General features: G+C 47.6%; 1 protein-coding gene across 1 annotated transcript in view; it reads right to left on the bottom strand.

The window, feature by feature from the left end:
• The window catches only part of CACNA2D3 (calcium voltage-gated channel auxiliary subunit alpha2delta 3), an 877,616-nt gene that overhangs the window by 170,798 nt on the left and 684,602 nt on the right, over window positions 1-22,216 (bottom strand). Inside the window, exons 18-23 of the mRNA XM_062200176.1 lie at window positions 17,463-17,546; window positions 8,062-8,133; window positions 7,737-7,798; window positions 6,297-6,364; window positions 1,762-1,807; window positions 1,505-1,602 (exon numbers count right to left, since the gene is read on the bottom strand). Of these exons, the coding sequence (XP_062056160.1) occupies window positions 1,505-1,602; window positions 1,762-1,807; window positions 6,297-6,364; window positions 7,737-7,798; window positions 8,062-8,133; window positions 17,463-17,546 (430 nt within the window). The remainder of the gene's footprint in view (window positions 1-1,504; window positions 1,603-1,761; window positions 1,808-6,296; window positions 6,365-7,736; window positions 7,799-8,061; window positions 8,134-17,462; window positions 17,547-22,216) is intronic.

The raw sequence follows: 22,216 nt of genomic DNA, 5'->3' as shown, positions 1-22,216 counted from the left end.
TTTTACACATTAATTCAAGCAAATGTTCTATGTCCAAATGATCAACGCAAACTTCAAAAATATAACAAATGCCAATACAAGCTGTAGTATAAAAGGGAGTACTTTAAAAAGTCTAAGAAAAAATAGAATAAAAAGATAAACATTTTGGTGCAAAAAGTTTAAACATCTATACTTAATTTTTCCATAATATCCTTATTTATAATGCATATTTGAGTCCAAACATTTTTTGAAATTGTATTTTTATGATATGTATTTTTATAATATACATTTTATATGAGCTTTAGGAAGACTACACGTATGTATTATATGCACATAATATATGGATTACTACATGTAGCAGTTTATAGATCACACTATATATATAAAGTATAATATCCAAAATATGAAAATGATGTTCTATATTATTTACAAATACCTACATATGTAGTAAGAGTATAAAGTGCAAGATGTTAATGAGCTAATACAGAATGGTCATTCTCTTCGGAAAGGAAACAGGACTGGGCAGGTGTTCACAGGGACTTCAACATAATCTGTAAAGATCCATACCCTAAATGGGAGCTAAATCAAATAAGGCAAATTATTAAGACTTGGTAAAGCTTGATGATGACTAAAAATGTGTATTTTTTTGTTTTATTTCTATAAATAGGTCATTGAAAAAGTCAAAGAAAATGAACAATTGGATTCATACGGTGTCTATCGGGACCATGCCCTGCCAGAGTAAACCCATCTCATGAAGATGCCGTTTAGTTTGCCATATGATTTCCTTTTATCTCTCACAGGATAGCTGTGGCTACTCCAACAGAAACACAGGTAAAGCACTTTTCACATCACTGAGGCAGACTTGCTTGTTAGAGGTGGGGACAGGTGCCATGCTCACATCTGCTGAATCTTCCCCTCCCCAAACCGTGGGCACTGGAACTATTCTGTGCTGGCTCAGGGTCTGCTCCTGCCTCTGCCGTGGGTGGACATACAGACTTGCTGTTGCTGCCCTGCCTCTTTGCACCACCCATCGGCCACTTCTCATGTAGCAGGCTCCCAGAGGACCCTCGCTAGGAGGAGAGGGAGTGGAACATGCACTCCCAAAAGAGGCAACATGCCCTAGTGGTGACCCCACTCTTAAAAGAGCAGGAGCCTGGGTTGTGGCTCCAGATGAGACAAGTCCTACCTCCTGCCTTAGTTTCTCATTTGCAAAACAAGGGAGCTGCATAAGCAAGTGTTTACAGTCCCTTCCCAGAGGTCCCTTTTCATCCCACTCAGTTGCTTGACTACTTGATCTTATAGGTGGACAAATCCAGTGCAAAGGATTAAACCATGACTGGGGATTCCATGCAATTTGCAGTAACCCATTCTACTGTTCGCAGAGAAAACAGACATTTGGCTGGATTTAATACGAGTGACAGTCTCTGCCAAAGCAAGGCTTCCCTGGAAAACAGAGGTGAGGCTGATCATGAGTTGCTCCCCCGCCCCACCACACATGCACACACCATGCTTCAGATGCACTCACATTGCAGCAGAGGTTCTTTGCCTTTGAGGTAGAGCTTAATAGCTTCTAACTGAGACAGATGACGGTGCTCAGGGTGTAGGTCAGTGTTGCAGTAGGACCTAAGATCATGACACAGCCCAAAACAAGAGCTTAGACATTTTTATGGTATCTCTTTCCTTGGCCTTTGAAACAGCAAAACTGATCAAGGAGCAAAAACAACCTGAAGCCAAGGAGGGTAGCAAATACTAATGCTGATACAGGGCTGTTTAAACTCTTACCATTCATCTGCCAAGGATACATCAGGGTGTTCTAGATCATGCAGGCCTGGGGATGAAGAAGAAAGGGCAAATGAGTAAACACCACTCCCCCAACCTCCTGCGTGCTTTAAGGATTCTAGAGTAGGGCTTAGGTGAGCTAAAGGTAGGCATCAACCCCAATGGGTCCTGCCTGGGAACAGGGACTCTCAACAAAGGAAACAAGCGCTCCTCCCAGGCAGAACTCTCCCCAGATCTACCTTACTCAGCCAGCACTGCCACCTTTCCTGGCCATATACCCAAGGGAAGCCTTGAAACCCCCTGAAGACGAGCAGTGTGCTGGCAAGCCCTGGGGAGAAACTTAACAGCATGGTTAGAGGTACCCACTCTGGAGCCCCACGTAGTTCAGGCTGGGAGCTGGGCTAGGCTACTTCTTTACTGTGTGATGTTAGCAGGGCACTTTCCTTTTCTGAAGGTCTGTTTCTTCACGGGCAAAACAGGAATAAGGCGAAGCCCTAACTGATGGGTGGCTGTCAGAGGGAAATTATAGGTTAAACAATATGGAATTGTCAGTGCTCAACTGTTTGTGATGAGCAACAATTTCCAGTTATTACAGGACCCCAAGGAAAAATGGGGCAGGGGACTTGGAGTCTGCAGGGATCTAGAGGTATCGTTTTTTTTTTTTTTAATAGGATGCTCCAGGCCACCCTAACTGTATGCTAGGGTTTGGATCTTGTTTTTCTTCCAAAGATCTGTGTGCTAGAAGCTTGGTTCCCAGTGGAACTGCACTGAATAATGGTGACTCTTCTTCCTTTTTTAATATCAGATTTTAGATTTAATTCTATTATTTTTAATATTTAATTTCAGAATAGTTTTAACTTCAAAACAAAATTGTTAGGTAATAATACAAAGAGCCCCCATATATACTTTGTCTTGTTTTTCCTGTTAAAATCTCATAACAGTACTTTGTGAGAATTAATGAAGAGGTGGTGGGTCTTTAAAAGGCGGGACCTAGTAGAAGGTGATCAGATCACCTTCGGAAGGGACTCATGTAGCTGTCCCAGGATGAAGTTAGCTCCCAGGAGAGTCGGGAACTAACAGTGAGTCTGGCCGCTCCTCACTCTCATGCTTCCTCACTTGCATGCATGCCCTACTGCAAGTGGCTGTCTCCTTTGTCACTCCTCTGCCGTGTGGTGATGCAGCCAGAAGTCTGACCAGCTGGGGCTGCCTGGGCTTGAACATTCAGCCTCTAAGACCTCCTCACTCATTAAAGCAGCCAGCCTTGAGTACTCTGCTGTCACCCCACAGGCTGAGACACTCGGAAACCCCTCTCTCCTCGCATCTCAGTGGGCTACAAGCAGACACTCACACTTCCCAGTGGTGACTTCAGCACCAGCCCATTTCAGGGAGTCAGTTTCCTGAATGCCCAATCATATCCTACTGAAACAAGGACTCCACTTTCCTCTTCCAATACAAATGTATAAAGTAAACAGCAAAATACTAGACACAAAATACTAGCAAATTAGAATGAATATCATTCCACATCCCAGTTCCCACGCCTACTGCTTGAATGACCTTGGGAATGTCAGGTCATTCTTTGAGTTACATCAACCATGAGATGCAAGTAATATCACATAATTCACCAGCTCCCTCATATGACTAAAGGGGATAATGATTCATCCCTAGGACAATCCATGCACCCTTTCTCCCTTTCTCCTTTCCTCTCTCCCGATATGCATTCCCTTGACCCCCTCGTCCCTTCCTTCTTTCCTTCCTCTTTTCAATATTTCCACTGAAAACCTAATGTACCCGGCTCCATGCTGGGCCATGAGGCTACAGCAGTGAACAAAACAGAATTGCAGCCTTCATGGTCTTTAATTTCTAGTGGCAGAAGAGAGGTAAGTAAACAGAGTTAAAAGTAAAATATTTAGCATCTGAGTTGATAGCAAGGGCTATGATGGAAGATTCAGCACGGGACGAGATACAGAGGAGATGGCAAGAGACGGGAGAAGAGAGAAAACTTCAATTTCAATTTCAAGTGTGATGGTCAAGAGAGCCTACGCTGAGAAAGTAACTTGCAAGCAAAGAACTGAGGGAAGAGGGTGGAGTCAGCTAGACAACCAGCAGAGTGCTCGTGGCACAAGGAACGTGAGTACAAGGACGCACCTGCCCAGAATGTGGGGTTAAGGATGCCAAATCTGCCTATTTTTCTAGTTTCTGTTTCATTCAACTTTCACCCTTCAGTCCCACTTTGGTTATATTTCAAAGGACCCCAAAAGGAAAATCTTTTTTGATTTCCTCTCTGAATTCTTAGGGCACCAAGAAAATTTCACTGTTCTATAATTCTGTCACCTCTGCTCTTGGTCCTCCTAACACCATCACATCCATTGACAGGTACTGCTGACAAGAGTGGCATAAGCCCAAATTTACCGGACAGTTAATGTGCACAATGGATGTAAAAGAAACAACAAAATTCCAAAGGGAACTCCAAAGAGAAACAATTTCAGCAGGTAGAACTTTCACCCTCAGTAGGGACATCTCATGTTTTTGAGCAAAATCTACCCATTTGCCATCTTTGTAGTATCTGGCATTGGCAATGCTTGTGGAAAGTCGCTGCACTCTGTAAGGAAGCATTCCTTATTGAAGATCCTATGGCTGTGCGGTTGTCATCCCTGGAGAAGGCCTTCCCTCTCCAGGAACGATAGTCATGCCAGGGCTTTAGAGCTGACAAGACCCCTCAATTCGCCAGCCTGAGGGGAAGCAGCCTTCCCAGCTCCTATTACTCAGCGAAGTTGGCAGGAGCGTAAGGCCTTTTATGTACAAAGGACCAACAGTGAGAGGAAGATCTGACCTCATTGGTGTGGATAACCAGACACTATCCCCCTTGCTGAGGATTCAAACAAATTTCTTGCATGGTGGTTATAGTTAGCTCTGAAGTTCTCTCTATATGACTGCTTGGTTTAACAGCTGTGAACCATACAGGAAGAAGACAGTGACCCAAGAAAATGATCCAAAAGACAATACAAAACAACTGTGTATGTGTGTGTGCGGGTGTGTCTGTGTGTGTGAAAGGGGGGGAGAGCACAAGGGGACAAAAGGAGAAGGAGAGGGACAGTGGGACAGTAGGGTGGACAGGGAGGGACAGGCCCCTGTCTTGAGGATTGACGAAGGCAACAGACACCTAAGGCAAGCAACCCATGACTCAACTCCCCTCCCACTGTTCTGACCACGAGTGGTTTCCTCATCTTGATCTCGAATGCTTAGACATGGCTTCTCTGACCTCACAGGCAGCAACAGCCTCAGAGCCACACTTGGCCCATAGGACTAGGAAAACAGTCTAGAAATTAACAGAGGATCTCTGAGAACACATTTCGTACAGTAACCAGCCCTGGTCATAAAGTTGCCTGTCTTCTCCTGTGTGTCTCCGGAAGACAGAACACACGACTGACCCTGTGGCGGGCACACTTTGAGCTCCGCAGACTCCATAGTAAACCCCTCTCCTCTCGTTTCTGTCCTATGAGATGTTACAGGCACTTGGAGAATAAAATCCAACATCTGTGAAACAATGTAGGGACAATCACCAGTAAACCAGATGGCCCTCTGTGGAACTTGGTGTCTTAGGGACCATCAATCTCTGCTACGTCATCTGAGCGAGCCGTGGGTGGTCCAGTTTCTGGAAGTCACCACATTCATTTGTAACCGGTTCTAAACAATTAAAACTTGGCTTGTAATTGACCTTCCTGCTCTTGGCCGTCATTTCTGGGTTTACCCAGGAAGAGTAATGTTCTGGTCTAACTCCTCCTCCAGGGAGATGAAAAACCAAACACCCAGGAGAATAAGTGACCTGCTCAAGCCCACTGTGGGAGCGGAGCTCTCCAGAAACTAAGCCCACTGTCCTTGGGTGCTTGTGACACTGGGGAAAGGAATTTCTCTGCACTTCTATTGGGAGAGGAAGACAGGATGTGTGTGACAGCAAGTCTAAAGTTTAAATCGAAGCAGCAACAGCCACTGTGCACCTGTGCTTTATGAAGACAAGAGGGCCTGGGAGCCTCAAGGTGCTCCTTTCTCCTTCCAAACTCCGTAAATCACGTAAATGGTCACAGCGCCCTGTGGGCTAGGGCTGCCAGGAAACACAAGTGAAATTTGTGGCTCAACTCTGTAGGAGACTGAGGCTTCTGTATCTGTGTTTTCATTTGTTTCCCCTGGGCTTGAGTTTTTACATTAAATTGTGTTTTTCCTGGCACTGATTTTTATGTACGAGAACAATACAGTTGGTGAATGATTCCACTGACTTGCCACAACAACTCTGTGGGATGAAAGCAGAATATAAATAAATTAAATCTCCACAGAGGGCCACCCCTGATTAAGGTCCCTACCATTCTGCAACCTGGGCAAACTGGCAAGAAGGGTCACATCCAGTGGGCAATTACTTGAGTCCAGTGCCCAAGTGGCCAGGTAGCCGTTTGCATGTGCTAGCAAGCTCTTGAGTTAGCCTAGTAGCTGGCTCCAGAGCTTTCTCCCCACGCCACACGCCACGCTGAGCCAAGGCACCGCCTTACCTTCCTCGATGGTCACATTCCCCCGGAAAAAGTACTTCCCATGGCCTCTGGAAAGCGCCACACCTAAACTGTGTGGAGAAACAAAGCAGACCTTGAGACCCATGGCGTCCACTGGAATAGACTTGTGGGCGAATGATTTTCTGTTTTTTTTTTTTTTAATTTTCCATTTTCGCATTTCCATTTCATGTTCTGTAAACAATTTTTCTAACAGTTTACTTTCAAAACCCCACTGATTATAGTGGGTGTTGGTTTTTCTTAGGTTCAAGCAGCTGCTTCAAAGTAGTTTCTGATTGGAAATGCCAGCAGCAATTGGCCGATTGTGTGTGTTTTTGAGAGTTGTGGCAAACAGCACACACTTTCAGCAAAGCCCTTCTCTCGGACGCTCTCCCAAAGGGCCGTGCACTCTGCTCCCGCCTACTGCCTTCTGCACCCTAGCCCGGCATTCAGCCCGAGATAGGTCTTTCTAGACCCTCGTGTTTGGCAGTGAGGAAAAAATGATCCCTTCTCCAGGCAAACACAGAAACTTCTACTGCCACTTGAGTGCAGCCACATGACTGTGTTGTGGACTCCCTTGCCCAATCCTCCCGTTGGTCTAATAGGTTTTCCATACTCTCACTGGATTGATTTAAGCTCCTTTTTGCTTTTGCCTAATGTAGGAGATGATGTTTTAAAAACATCGTCTCTTCATTTGGCAAACCCTCTCAGCAGCTCATGTGTTTCTGGATTGTTCCTTGTTCCAATGGAATCCGCTTGGCAGCATTTGGCAGTGATGCTAGAATTTATGTTTCACATTCATCTGTAGGCAGTCAACTCTTTCTCTCCTCAGTTCTCTAGGAGCAAGATACCAGTTTGGGAATACGAAGAAGACTTACTGAAATAGGTTTGAACAAAGCGGTAACATTACGACACTAAGAGTGGCAGGAAACTTTAGAATGCTGTATATGCATCCGACAGCAGGCAATGAGGAAAATCACTTTTCAGGACTGTGACAAAGAGAAACCAGCAATTCAACAGCAGACAGACACAGAAGCACAACAGGTAGGGATGGACCGGCTACCTCCAAGTTGGAAGAATCGCTTCTGGGCATGGAAATAAAATGCAAAATAGGAGGCAGGAGGCTGCAGGCTAGATGGTTAAGGACCCCGGTAACTCTCTGAATGCCTCTTTGCCCTTGCTGGGAACCCTCAAAGTTAATCTGCTCAAAACTGAGAGGCAAAGCCATGACAAAAGGAGTGAGTCCTACCAGGTGAGCCTGAACCATCTTCCCCATTGTTGAGGGGGAAAAAAAAAAAAGCAGCAGTGGAAAAAGCCCCTGCTGTCCAGCCTTTCAGCAGGGCGTTTGGTTATCTTCAGAGGGTGGGCTCTGAGCGTGTCGGCGGGTTTTGTGCAAACACCACAGATGGGCCTGATGGAATGGTCATGTATCATGATCAGCTGTACCTGAACGGAGTACCCTTGATGTCTGTATAATAGTAGTCATTTGTCATCACCAAAACCCGTTTCTAGATGGAAGGGGGAAAAAAAAAAGTTGTAGAGAAAAGAAAACACGGTTAGTCTGCGAGGTGAAGTTTTCAGAAATAAATAAAAATAAATGGACACACTCTGATCAGGTTAATAGTACTGCATGAATCTTGTTTGAGATAAGTAAAGACAAGAGAAAAATGATCTCAGCGAAAGATATTTATTCCAGATAGAGCTTTCAAAGCTAATTTTTCACCGTGGTTTGTTTTAAATTAAGCGGCAAGAATGTTTGAGAAAAATGTACCCCTTTGTCCACCGTCTTCTTCACCTCCATGGAAAACTTGCCCGTCTTTCGGTTCACCATGGCATTCCGCAACTGAAATGATAAGAGACAACGCGTGGGTTGGTTCTTCCCTGGGTCACCGTGCGTGTGGCTCCCCCAAAGCACAGAGAGAGGGCCGCTCCGGCCACGCAGCCTCGGTGTGCTTTGTAAGGAGTCTACGTCCCACACTCACACCCAGCGTCCTCGCTGCCCACAACAAACACATGCTTCCGACTTCACTCTGGTGCGCCTGTGTCAGCCCCAGAGCAGCACCAACCAGGCAGGCCCGCACGAGGTGGAAGAATCCCCAAATCCCTGCCGTCGACTAAAACACTCGAGCAGCAAGACGGTCTCCAGGGACAAGTCAGGTTCTCAAAAGGAGGACTGATTTGTCATAAAGAAATCATTTTTCAAAACATAATCAAGTTAAAGATATTTTCCTACACAGTAGTTCAGAAAAAAAAAAAAAAAGCCTGCCGTTTGGAAGACAGGGGTTCATTTTTTTTTTAATAGCATGAGTCACCTTTGAACGCTCTCTGAGAAATCTGGGCCAATTAATGGCCTTGCTGACTGCGCTGGCCAGGGGCGACCCCGTATCTGATGCCTGGAGGTTCCTACGCACTCTTCAGTGGGAAGCAGGAGCCTGGCTCTCCGCCCCCACCCCAGGCTGACCTCATCTAATGACTTGTGGCCCTTCCAGGAGTTCAGCGGAGGACAGCAGACACGGCGATGACAGATGTGCAGCCGCGGGCACTAACGGGACTCAACAGGCAAGGCCGGTTAATGGCAGAGGAGCAACTGCGGACATGCCACAGGCCATCAGGAGAGGCAGCTTCCCCTCCCCGTGCCTTGCTTTTTATCCCTTTCTCCTCATTTCTCCTTTTGAGAGGCCGGAGTAAGGCCTGGCCGACAGAGACTGCAGTGCTCACAAGCGACCCAAATTGGACTCGGGGCTGCTTAAATTTGGGTCTGCATTCCCATCTTCTGTGAGGCAGAGAGTACAAGCATGATTTTAGCTGGAGGCTTGTATAAAATAAAACGTATATTTTACCCTAGATATTTTTTAACAACACATAATGGGCATTTCTGGAAATATTTTCCCATTTTAACTTCTTGTGGTTTTGGATGGGGAGAGCTGGTCCTAATTAAGTCTCCTTTCTAACTTTTAAGAACGGCTCGATTTATCTTTAACATGGTTTTCATTTTTCTTCTTTCTGGTGCCTGCCTAAAGACATTTGGGACCTTCCCCTCTCACATTGCCCAGGCAAGCTACAGATTAGGTAAGCCTCGCCATGTCTGCGTGCCACCCTACCCCCAGCTCCCAGTAGCAGAGAACAGCACCCGGCCTGGGAGCACCAGGGCCAAGGTCAGCATTGTCTTCTGCACACAAAGGCCTAGATGGTTAGTCTGGTCTGGTCCTTTTCTTCAGTGATCATGAAAAGAGGTTATACTTTGAGGCCACACACCTACTAGTGTGGCAAGACAGCACTGCAGCTAAGAAACTGGCATCGTGGTGCGGGAGGTGAAGTTGCAACCTGCGACACCAGCATCCTATATGAGCGCCGATTCAGGTCCTGGATGTTCCACTATTGATCCAGCTCCCTGCTAATGTGCACGGAAAAGCAGCAGCAGATGGCCCAAGTGCTTGCACCCCTGCCATCCCTGTGGGGCACCAGGATGGGGTTCTTGGCTCCTGGCTTCAGCATGGCCCAGCCCCGGCTGTTGTGGCTATTTGGGGAATGAATCAGCAGTGATTAGAAGATGTCTCTCTGTCTCTCTCTCTCTCTCCCCCCACCCCCCACCTGTAACTCTGCCTTTCATTTAAATAAAATAAATCTTTAAAAAAAGAAAAGAAGCCCCAGTGGACACTGGTTCTTATAAAACAAAAACAAGACCTTTGAGCCAGAGTATTATGATCCTAGGCAAGTCACCCACGTTCTCTGTGCCTCAAGTTCCTGTTCTGCGAAACGGACCTATTAACAGCAATCATCTTGTAAGGCTCTCTGGGGTTTAGATGGCTCAGAAATGGGATGAGCAGCTGGTGGGTGCCAAGCCCTTGGTGGACACTAGCTATCATATGTGCTACGTGACGCTCATGGCGTCAGCATCACCATCGTCACCACTCTCGGCAGCATCAGGAGAATCTTCACTGTCAGAACCATCTTTCTCACGTTCACTGAGAGTCAGATACCTTTCGATAGCTTGAGGACCTGGGAGTGAAACTCAAATGTGCTTACTACAAATGCCCACACTCCAAATCAATTTGTTTTAAACTAGGAGCCACGTAAGAAATATATTTTACTCTGATGAAGCCCTCTGTAACCCATTTTAGTGGGTTCTACCACTTCTAGTTGCTGCTCATGAGCCCTAAATGGACTTTGTGACCTTTCCCCCAACTACCTGGGTTGAAAACTGCCTCTCTCTCTCTTTTTTTAAAGATCTATTTTATTTACTTGAAAGGAAGAGTTACTGGGCAGGTGGAGGGAGGAGAGGAACAAAGAGAGAGATCATCCATCTGCTGGTGCACTCCCCAAATGGCTTCCACAGCCACGGCTGGGCCAGGTCAAAGACAAGAGCCAGGAGCTTCTTCCAGGTCTCCCACGTGGGTACAGGGGTCCAAGCACTTGGGCCATCCTTTGCTGCTTTCCCAGGCCATCAGCAGGGAGCTAGACTGGAAGTGAAGCAGCTGGAACTCCAACTGGCACCCACATGGAATGCTGGTGCTGCAGGCGGTGGCTGAACCCACTATGCCATGCGATGTCAGCCCCAAGGAAATTGCCTCACTTAAGCACCTGTCTGTGGACACAGACAGAAAAGGATGCAGTCTAAGGTCAAGGGAGGTGACCCAGGATATCAAGGTTCAAGTTTGGCTACTGACACAAACCAGCTGTCCCGTGACCTCTCTGTGTCTCAACGACTTCATTTTTCTTTTACTCTGTCAAGAGTGTCCCTGAGTGAGGACTCCCAGAACCCAGGGATCCTGTCTGGTGCTGTTAAAAAAAAAGTGGCTAAAAGATGTTTATGTAGCTTAAATAATACTGATATCTACTGTTTACTGCATTCCTACAATGTTTCAGGCACAAGTTTTAAAACCTACCATTATAGACCCCTTTCTACATGTGGAGAAACTGAGGCATGGGTGAAGGGAACTGTCTCAGGTTATACAGCCTCTCTGCCTCTTGAGCTCATATTCTTAACTTCTGCTTCCCAAGTCAGGAGAGAAAGCACTTGAATGAAATTAAAGGCTGTACAGTGTTAATATAAAATTAAATACTGTCATTCCTAGATTTCTTTTCTTAATCAAGAAACAAGTCTTAAAAAGTGACCATGTTAGGGTGGGTGCTTTGGTGTAGCAGGCTAAGCCTCTGCACCAGTTCTAGCCCAGGCTGCTCCTCTTCCAATCCAGCTCCCTGCTAATGACCTGGAAAAGCAGTGGAAGATGGCTCAAGCCCTTGGGCCCCTGCACAAGCATGGGAGACCCAGAAGAAGCTCCTAGCTCCTGGCTTGGGATCAGCACAGCTCTGGCCATTGTGGCCTTTTGAGGAGTGGACCAGTGGATGGAAGACCTTTCTGTCTCTCCATCTCTCTCTCTGTAACCATGCCTCTAAAATAAATTTTAAAATAAAAAAAATAAAATAACATAAAGTGACCATGCCAGTCTGAAGTTTTTTTTAAATAATTTTCTTTACTCAAACTTTTCTTTTTTAAATTTTTAAAAATTTTTATTTATTTGACAGGTAGAGTTGTAGACAGTGAGAGAGAGAGAAAGAGAGAAAGGTCTTCCCTCTGCTGGTTCACTCCCCAAATGGCCGCTACGGCCGGCACTGCGCCGGTCCAAAGCCAGGATCAAGTGCTTCTCCTGGTCTCCCATGCAGGTGCATGGCCCGAGCACTTGGGCCATCCTCCACTGCACTCCCGGGCCACATCAGAGAGCTGGACTGGAAGAGGAGCAACCAGGACTAGAACCTGGCGCCCATATGGGATGCTGGTGCCACAGGCGGAGGACTAACCAAGTGAGCCACCACGGCGCCGGCCCCAGTCTGAAGTTTTAAGCTTGCATAGTCTCTTCCGTTAGTCTACGCCCTGTGATCCTGGAGTGATGGGAAGGTGCTCGTGCCCTCCCTGCCAGGAGGAAAAGGGGTTTGCTGGTTTTCTAACAGGATGCCCCCAGATGCAAGCACAGCACCATGAGGCTGCAGCATTCTGGGATTGTCTGTTTCCTTCTGAGGAGGCGGAGATGCTAGAAGAGAAGCAATGCGCCCAGAATCATTAAGTCAGGGGTGCCCTGAGGTTCTGAGATGGCAGAGGGACCGAGAACCAGTCCAGAGAGACAGGCCTAACAGCGCTCTCAGTCCCCCTGGAGCACAGGAAGGCACCGTTCTGAGTGGTCCCAAGGGCTTTTGAACCAGCCACTGCCTGCACTGACAGCAGGGAGCAACTAGGAAATTGCAAAAAGCCTGGCAGAGAAAAACCTCCAAACAAGCTTTGGTGTGCCCATATGTTAGAGTGTATGGTCACGAAAAAGCACATGTGCAGAGTGTATCTTAACACACAGTCAAAGGAAGGCAAATTAAGAACCTCAATGAGACATAAGCAGTACCTTTCTTTTGTCCCTATTGGATACTAAGTATCTGCAAGTGTGCTAACACAGTGGGCATTAAAGCAGCTGTCAGCACCATCCTCAATAAAACATGGAACCCCGTTGAACTGCGTATTGGAATCTGGCAGCAGTGGTCAGCTTCCCTGGTCTCCTGGGCCCTGAGCTGCCCATTCAGATGCATTTCCCCAGAGCCCCTGGCAATCTCTCTTTTCTGGAATGCTGAAGCTGAAGCAGCTCCCGTGACTGGTCAAAGCACTCAGTTTCCTAAAAGTCACATTAGTGCTGCAAGCCACGCTGCCCTTCCATCACGAGCCTGCTGCTCTTACCTCCCACGCAAAGCCCTCTAGGGAAGCCTGCCTGAGAAACTCAGTGGCCGCCATAGGTTGTGGTGGAATTACGGATTGATGGCTCATCCTACTAATGCAAGCTGGGTGTCCACATCAGAACACAAATCTCACCTTTCCCAGTATACAGGTGCCATGCACTTCCAAATCCTTTAATGACACATGAGCCTGGCCAGGCCAGCAGATCAAATGGGATAAGATGCAGTGGACCAACACACCCCTCATTCCCAAGCAAGCTTCAATCAGCATTTGAAAACAGACTCCGGCACAGAGCACCTAGCAACAAAATCTCACTCCCTCGCCTTCCCCCACCCCTACAGCAGCCTGGGCTCGCAGGGTGGGCTGTGCTTCCCTCAGGGGTCCAGAGCTCAAGCATGCACTGGACAGATCCTACAGAGGGTTTAAACAAGAAAAGTTAAATGGCCGAAGATCTGGGAAATAGGAGGTTCCTAGGGCTTTGGGAAGAAAGGACTCAAGAGACTTTTCCATGAGAGTCATGATGGGTTAACAAGAAACGTGAGTTGACCGGGGCAGTAGGAAAAAGGCTTACGCTGCACCAAGAGACCTCGGCTGCACCAGGAGACCTCACAGAGATTCAAGGAAGAGTCTGTGTGCAGGATTTGCAACAAGAGCAGGTGAGAAATCACTCTGGTTTGCAAAGCACTCATTTTTTCTGCACCTCTCAGAAAGGAGAACTCTTTTACCATGGGCAATGAAAGAGATCCTCAAGGACTCAAGGGATCCTTCTGGGGCATTCCAAAGTGTCAAGAGCACAGCTCTAGGGGGTCAGACTGCCTGAGCTCTGAGCTGGGATCCATACTAGGTGCCCGTGGACCATTACACTGTTTTGTGCCTTGGTTTCCACATCTGTAAAATGGGGATAACAATTGCACATACCTCATAGGATTGCTATGAGAAACAAATGCACTTAGAACAATACAACTGGCAGGAAGAGTTTAGAGGCAGTTATAATTTATGAGTTCTTTAATATGAAAGTTCTCTATTTATAGGGATAATTGTGTTCACTGTAGAAAGTTTGGTAATAGCTCAGATGTAATAGGAATAAACCAGAAATCATCCTTAATTCCTTCTGTCATCCCTGGGAATTTAAACCAAAGGGTAAACATGGTGAAGATAATTTTTCCTTCCCAGAGGCGATCCACACTGAGATTTCAGATGGAGCTGTGTGTGTCTCATGGTCCCCTGCTGGCTCCTGGCTCCCCCAAAGATGTTCCCTACCCATTGTGTTGTTGACACAGTGCCTAACTCATCCTGAAGACTGGGACAGAAGTCCCATCCTATTCCTCTTACATTAATTTTGGCCAGTCTACTTTGCACATGTTCTAACAGCCTATGGGATCTTACATCATTTTTGGAAGTATGCAGTGCCTTTGCTAAAAATATGGCCATCAAGTGCAACAAGCACCTAGTCACCTAAGAAAATAGGACATTCCATCCAAGTTCTCTACAGCTGGGCACTCTCTCCTGCTGCTTCCTCAGGGAGCTCTGCTTCCACGGTCTTTCCCCATTCTCTGCTATTTTTAAGGAAACCCCACAGCCAGCATCTGGGCATGTGGGATTTTACGCAGACTTCACACAGATGCTTTGTATAGATTCAAGAATATTCTAATCAGTGGGTGCAAACCCCCAGGGAAGAAATGGTGCCTTGGGTTATCCCACATCAAACATGTTGGTAGTGAAGTAAGTTGCATTTCAAAAGCACCATGTTCCCAAGGTGACAAGAGACCCAAACCACAGAGATAACCAGAGACCAAAGACCTGGGCTTGTAGAGGTGCTGGAATTCTGAAGGTGGACAGCCCACGTCCCCGTCCTGTGAGTCATGGGAAGATGGAGAACACGCACAGGAGACTGTGCTCTGATGAGAAAAGAAAACAGGCCCAGGAGGAGAAAAAAAAAAGTATTCCCACACCATGATTTGTAAAAGGGGCTACTGGCTGGGGTGTGGGCGGTAAGCAGAGGGAAATGAGTACCAAATATCTTCCAGCAGCCTGTGAAGGATAGAGAGTGTGGGCTTGGTGCTACCCAGTGGAGAGAAGCAATCTGGTGACAAGTTTCCATCTCTCTGGGAACGGGATCCAGGGAGGTCCAAATGAATTAGAAAGCAATGGTTCGAGTGGACTTGGTAGAGAGGGAAAATCAAAGGGAGCCACCCTTCAAAGATTCACTAGTCCAGGGAGGCCTGAAACGGCATAGGAGCTGAGGGTGAGAGTTCGTGAGGATGGTGAAGCTAACACTAATGATGGCGACCCCTCGTGGATGCTCACCAGCTGCATGCGGTGGGGCAGGCGCTTTCACACCTTTTTCTTTTCTTTTCTTTTTTTTTTTTGTTTGACAGGCAGAGTGGACAGTGAGAGAGAGAGAGAGAGAGAGAGAGAGAAAGGTCTTCCTTTTGCCGTTGGTTCACCCTCCAAAGGCCGCTGCGCCCGGCGCGATGCGGCTGGCGCACCACGCTGATCCCATGGCAGGAGCCAGGTGCTTCTCCTGGTCTCCCATGGGGTGCAGGGCCCATGCACTTGGGCCATCCTCCACTGCACTCCCGGGCCACAGCAGAGAGCTGGCCTGGAAAAGGGGCAACCGGGACAGGATCCGGCGCCCCAACCGGGACTAGAACCCGGTGTGCAGGCACCGCTAGGTGGAGGATTAGCCTGTTGGGCCACGGCGCCAGCCTCACACCTTTCAATATTTTAGTTCCTTTCATCCTCACAACAGCTCTAGGAAGTAGGAACAACCATTCTGATTGTACCAGAAAAAAAAAAAAATCCACAGCACGAAAACAAAACCAAGGGGGCTGGTGCTGTGGCATAGCGGATTAAGCTGCCACCTGTGACACTGGCATCCCATATCAGTGTGCCCACTGGAGTCCAGGACTGTTCCACTTCCAATCCAGCTCCCTGCTAATGCACCTGGAAAGACAGCAGAAGATGGTCAAGTAGTCGGGTCCCTGCCACTCTTGTGAGAGACAAGGATGGAGTTCCTGGCCCAGTCTTCACTCTGACAGCCATTTTGGGAGTAAACTAGCAGATGGAAGATTGATCTCTCTCGTTCTGTCACTCTGCCTTTCAAGCAAATAAATCAAGCAATCTTTAAAACAAGCCAAAATGGAGGTGTGTAGGGAAAGCTGTTCTCTGGAGACAAACAGCCAGCAAGCCACTACAGTGCGATTAGAACCCTGAGAGTAACGCCTGAGCAGTGCCAAGGAATCAGATGTACATTAGGCACAGCACAATCCCCATGGACAGGACGCTGGTGACAACATTTTAGGAATAATAAGATAAGAAGGTATCACACTCCGCGAGGTCACAGAGCTGACGCGATGTCTGGCTGGTGCACGTGGGGAAAGCAGAGCGGATGAGGAAGTAGCTTTTATCAAATAGCAGAGTTATTTTGTCTGAACTTGGGTTTAAAAAGACTTAGTGCAGATGAAGAAGGAAGTAGGTTAAATTTCTAAAACAGATACGCCTCTTGCACTTCACAGGCGAGGAAGAAACTCAGATTTATGCTCACTGAGACGGTGCAGGGAGCAGAGGATGTGAACAGAAGGTGGGCTGCGGCGAGAGGGCTGAGATGCCGGCCCCCTTCCTGGAAAGCAAGGGGACCCTGCCTGGGGCTGCAGGTGCTGCTCCTCACTACCCCTTCGGCCAGCAGTTCAGAGCAGGAGCTGGGAACTGTGCTACCCTGGTGATGAAATGGAAGAAAGGAACCCGGGCAAGTCTGTGGGGGAGGGGCAGGGACTCAGAAAAAGTGAAGGGGAAGGCCCAGACAGGAACACCTGGGAAGTTACGATTTAATTAAGGACAGTCCACCTGGATTCACACAAAGGCAGTCGTGTCTAACAGATCCGATTTATGGAGGAAGTAACGAGAAGGCTTGATGGGGTGAAGTCCCGAGCAGGAGGAAAGCTTTGGATACAGTACCCGAGGCTGAATCTGGGGGAAGGGGGGATGCGCGGATTGCCCTTGAGACCCGGCCGGAGCAGAGGGGAAAGGCTGGGGAGGGGTGGAAGACGGGCAGCCATTCACGCAGAAGGAATGGGAGTCTGCAAAGCCCTGGGCTGCTCCTGGACAGGAGGAGTCTGGCTGCCTGGGAGCCTACCTGCGTGGCCTGGAGGTGCCCTGACTCTGTAGTGATGACGGCAGCTCCCATGAATTGTACCGGGGAGGGTCCTGGATCAATCGGCTGCAGACAGGACCAGAATCTGCCCAGGGATGCCCAAGCACCTGGGGTGGCTGGCTAGTCTGCAACTCTCCAACAGGATTTACACAACCCCAAACCTGCCCAAAGTGCCCCTTGTCTCCACATGCCCCTGGTGGCCAGGTAGCTCTCTGGGGGGCCTCCTGGCCAGCTCCTGGCACAGGCTCCAGGCACAGCAGTGGGTGCATGGGGAGCTCTCCCGTGAGGCTTGCAGCAGGTCACTTACCACATCATCTCGGTCCTCCCACTCCACCTCAGAGAGGTCAACGCTGCTGTAGTTAGGTTTCCTTCGCTTTTTTCCTTCTTCGTACTAGCAGGGGGAAGAAGGGAAAGACAAAGGAAAGAAAATGTCCATGAGATGACCCAGCAGGGCAAACTTTATCCTCCCAAATCCTGCCACAGAGTGGGGACTGGGAGTGGACAGACACTGGTGAGAAGCTCACTAGGATGACAGTCCCAGGCTTCTAATGACTGGGCTGGAATCCTTTGTTCCGAGTTGGGTTGATATTCTCATAGAATTCAACTTCTTGCTTGATCATAATATACTTAGCAGACTCTCGGGTCCCATAAATATCCAATGCAAGGGAGCATCTGCCCCCTATCTGGATGGGACCAGTGTGGGACAGGGGACATTCCACTCCTCTCTTCCAGAACTTACAGAGCTTATGGCTTCCCGACACTAGACAGGTCTTCTCACACACGTTAGCCAAAATCCAGTCCTATTCCCCTGTAACCCTCAAGTCTTCTCCATACTCTTTTAAAGGCGTCAATTGCAGCCGGAGTTGAGCTCAGCACCCTGGTGATATTTTTCAGACACAGCACCATCTATTTGCCATCAAGCTGGCTACCGCAATACCGAACTAAGCACAGCTACTCCACCGGCAGTGGATGTGGGCATTGGGGATCACTGCCAGATTTAATGGCCATTAGGGCATTTCTCTGGAAAAGCTGGTGAGCGTGTTAAAAAGCCAGGAAGTGGTTTTCCTTTTTCTCCCTAAATCACTGGTGGCAGTCACCCTGCAAACTTACCATTTTACCCACCGGATGTTCTCGTGTCTGGACGCTCCTGAGTCTAGAGACCTTTACTATTGGTTGTTGGGGTGTTTATTAGGTAGGAAAGTCTGCCCTCTGCTGCAGGCTAGGGATAAGCAGCCGCTTTACAAGCTCCTAAGATATGGTTCATAGCATTCTGGTAAAACACCCATATGTACGTGCACTGTTTTCACTTTTGGTTTTGCTTCTAGATTGGTCAGCTTTTAACTTTACAGATAAGACTCTAAGTGATACGCAGGGTTGGTCTGAGTGTTTTAAGACCTCTCCTAACCAAAGGTTGCCATTTTGAACTCTGGATATTCCAGACAGGCTCTGAAGACACCCCAGGTAGGAAGGGGGAAACTACTGATGATGGCAAACCATGTAAGTCCCCACTGGTCCTCAGCAGAATGTAGGGAGGAAAGGAGAGGAGTAGAGAAAGGAGAGACAGAGCTGCCATGCTCTGTTTCACTCCCCACATGCCTACAACCAGGGCAATGCTGGGCAGGGTCAAAGCCAGGAACTGGGAACTCTTTCTAGGTTTGCTATGAGGGTGTCAGGGACCCAACTGCTTGAGCCAGCATTACAACTGCCTCCCAGGGTATGCAGTGCTAAGGTACCAAATAGGACTGACTGCTTTTTCCTGCCTTCTTTTCTTCCTTGTTGATCCCATTTCAGGAGCTCTGCTACATTTCTGAAGGGTTGCCCCTGCCTTTCCCTTCCCATCACCACCCAGGAGGGCCATCTTGCCCATAGCAGGCTCTCATCACTCCACCAACCACACTCCTACTGTGTGCTCCCAGCTTTTCACTTAGCAGACTATCACGGTCGGTTCTACGACATCAGATCTGCTCCAGAAGAAGAGGAAGGGAAGCAGTTCCTTCAGCAGCCGCTGTAAATGATGGCAGATTAGCAGTTGGATCCTGTTACGGAAAGTTCGTGTGCACATGAAAGCCCAAGCCCTCGCAGTGGCCAGGCCTGAGCTGAGCAGCAGGAACAGGAAGCAGGTCAGTGTGGGTTGTCAGCAGGGGGAGGGGTCATGGGGAGGTGGCATGTGATGCCAAGACTCAAGGCTGCCCCTGAGGAGCTATAGTCAGACACCCAGTTATCCTGGACCCCCACCATCTGTGCAAATGGCACCCAAGCCTGCTTTAGTAAGAGGCACAACTGAGAGCTATTGGGCACCAGCCTGATCCTGACCTTGACTTCTTTGTATGCATGTGTTTCTCAGGAGAGAGAGGCAGGGACAGCTCCCATTTGCTGGTTTATTCCCCCAAATGCCTGCAATGGCCAGGGCTTAGCCCGGCCAAAGCTGGGAGCTGGGAAACTCAACCCAGGACTCCCTTCTGGGTGGCAGTACCCTTACTTCTAGATCCATCACCTGTCGCCTCCCAGGGTGCATACCAGCAGGAAGCTGGAATCAGAAGTGGAGCTGGCAAGCAAGCCCAGGTACTCTGATATGGAATGTGGAGGTCTTTTTTTTTTTTTTTTTTTTTTTTTCCGTTGCATAGGCAGAGTTAGACAGTGAGAGAGAGAGAGACAGAGAGAAAGGTCCTTCCTTTTCCATTGGTTCACCGCCCCAAATGGCCGCTAGGGCCAGCGCGCTGTGCCAATCTGAAGCCAGGAACCAGGTGCTTCCTCCTGGTCTCCCATGCAGGTGCAGGGCCCAAGCACTTGGGCCATCCTCCACTGCCTTCCCGGGCCACAGCAGAGAGCTGGCCTGGAAGAGGAGCAAGCAGGACAGAATCCGGCGCCCCGACCGGGACTAGAACCCAGGGTGCCGGCGCTGCAGGCAGAGGATTAGCCTAGTGAGCCGCGGTGCTGGCCATGTGGATGTCTTAACAGGCATCCTAACTGCCAGCACAAGCACCCGCCCCAGGTCCTGCACTTTAAGGGCAGAACTTTCACGACTTTCTGAGTAGCCTCGTGGTGGTAATAAACTTTTTCAGGGAGGGGCTAGGGAGGGGCTTCTTCCTTTCATCACTTCAAAGTGCTCCTTTATTCATTTATTCAACAAACATGTATCAGACACCTATCATGTGCAAGGCAATAAAGATACTCATATAAAGTCAATTACACAGGGCTTCACTCTCTCCCAAGGACTGGCTTGAGTTTATCAGCCCTAATTCTACTTCTCTAAGGTTAAGTTATTGCCCACTATGCATATGTGAATACGGGCTATAACAAGTTCAATAACGAATTAAATACAGGTCAAATAGTTTCATATACCCAGTATGGCAGAGAACACCTCACTCAGCACCAGCCCTTGCTCAAAGTTGCATGACTAAGCCTCATGTTATTTTAATCACAGTTAAAGAAGTTTAAAAAGGCTGCGGGGTCCAAAGGACTGAATGTCCCTACATTCTCAAGAAAAGTTTCCCCATGTCTGCCAGAGGAGTAGAGCCCAGTGGTTCTGCCATCTCATACTGCCCACAGCCCAGGGCCCATGGGACTTGGAGCCAGGTACGCAGCTGCTCCTAGCAATCTCAGTCACAAATAGACAAACCAAGAGTATCCCCACAACAATGGTAGATGGAGGGATTAAATGACACATTGTATATAAAGTGATAAGCACATTTTCATTCAGTACTACATAGCTACCTTGGGGCCACGTGCTTCTTGAGAAGACAAAGGCTCATTGCACTGAATTGGCTACTATGCCTACTATTGCCTTGGAATAAAGGAGAACATTCAATGATTTTTAAGTCATTGTTCTGCAGACCATAGGTGGGCAGAAGACACCTGCCAAAGACAAGGGTGCCATGCAGTCACAGTTTTATTCTCTTCCCAGTGTGAATCTTCCAATTTTGAGACTTAAGACTCTGTTGATAGGAAACTCCATACTTGTGCTACAGAATCCCACTAGCCAAAGTGATCAGTTTCAGTTCACAATTGATCATAATGATAGGACTAAGAGTCAAAGGGATCACATAAACAAGACTAGTGTCTGCTAATACTAATTGATAGAATAAAAAAGGGAGAGAACGATCCAACATGGGAAGCAGGATACACAGCAGACTCATAGAATGGCAGATGTCCTAAATAGCACTCTGGCCTCAGAATCAGCCCTTAAGGCATTCAGATCTGGCTCAAGAGCCCATGAGAGTATTTTAGGCATGGAAAGCAAAGACACTCTGGGAAAACAACAACAACAACAACAAACAAACAAAACAAAAATCAAACCAAACCTAAATGAAAGATCTCTGCAAGTGAGATCCCAGTGGAAAGAACAGGCCATCAAAGAAGGAGGGAAGGAGGTACCTTTCTCTGAATGGAGGAGAGAACTTCCACTTTGACTATGACCTTGTCTAAATAAGATCAGAGTTGGAGAACTCAAAAGGCTTCCATAGCCTTGGCAACTCATGACAAGAGCCTAGGGTGATTACTGATGCCATAAACAAGAGTTTCAATTGTTAAGTTAACAACAGGAGTCACTGTGCACTTACTCCCCATGTAGGATCTCTGTCCTTAATGTGTTGTATAATGTGAATTAATGCTATAATACTCAAATAGTACTTTACACTTTGTGTTTCCATGTGGATGCAAACTGTTGAAATCTTTACTTAATATATACTAAATTGATCTTCTGTATATAAAGATGATTTAAAATGCATGTTGATGTGAATGGAATGGGAGAGGGAGCGGGAGATGAGAGGGTTGTGGGTGGGAGGGAAGTTATGGGGCAAAAAAAGCCACTGTAGTCCAAAAGCTGTACTTTGGAAATTTATATTTATTAAATAAAAGTTAAAAAGAAATCCAGTCCTTTTAGATGCCTTTTAGCAAAAATAGATTCAGTAGAGAACCCCTGACTTCTGACCTCTCCTGGATACTGTTACTCATTTTTAAAAAATAACTACAAAAGAAATGCAGTAATTCTACCAAAAAGGTATTCTGGACACATGGAGACATTAGAGAGTGAGAGCATGGAAGATTTCCCAGAATTCAGGT

This window comes from Lepus europaeus, chromosome 9, assembly GCF_033115175.1.
Source record: "Lepus europaeus isolate LE1 chromosome 9, mLepTim1.pri, whole genome shotgun sequence".
NCBI classification, from domain to species: domain Eukaryota; kingdom Metazoa; phylum Chordata; class Mammalia; order Lagomorpha; family Leporidae; genus Lepus; species Lepus europaeus.
The sequence above is the reverse complement of the archived record's forward strand: the minus strand, read 5'-3'. Positions and strand labels throughout refer to the sequence as shown.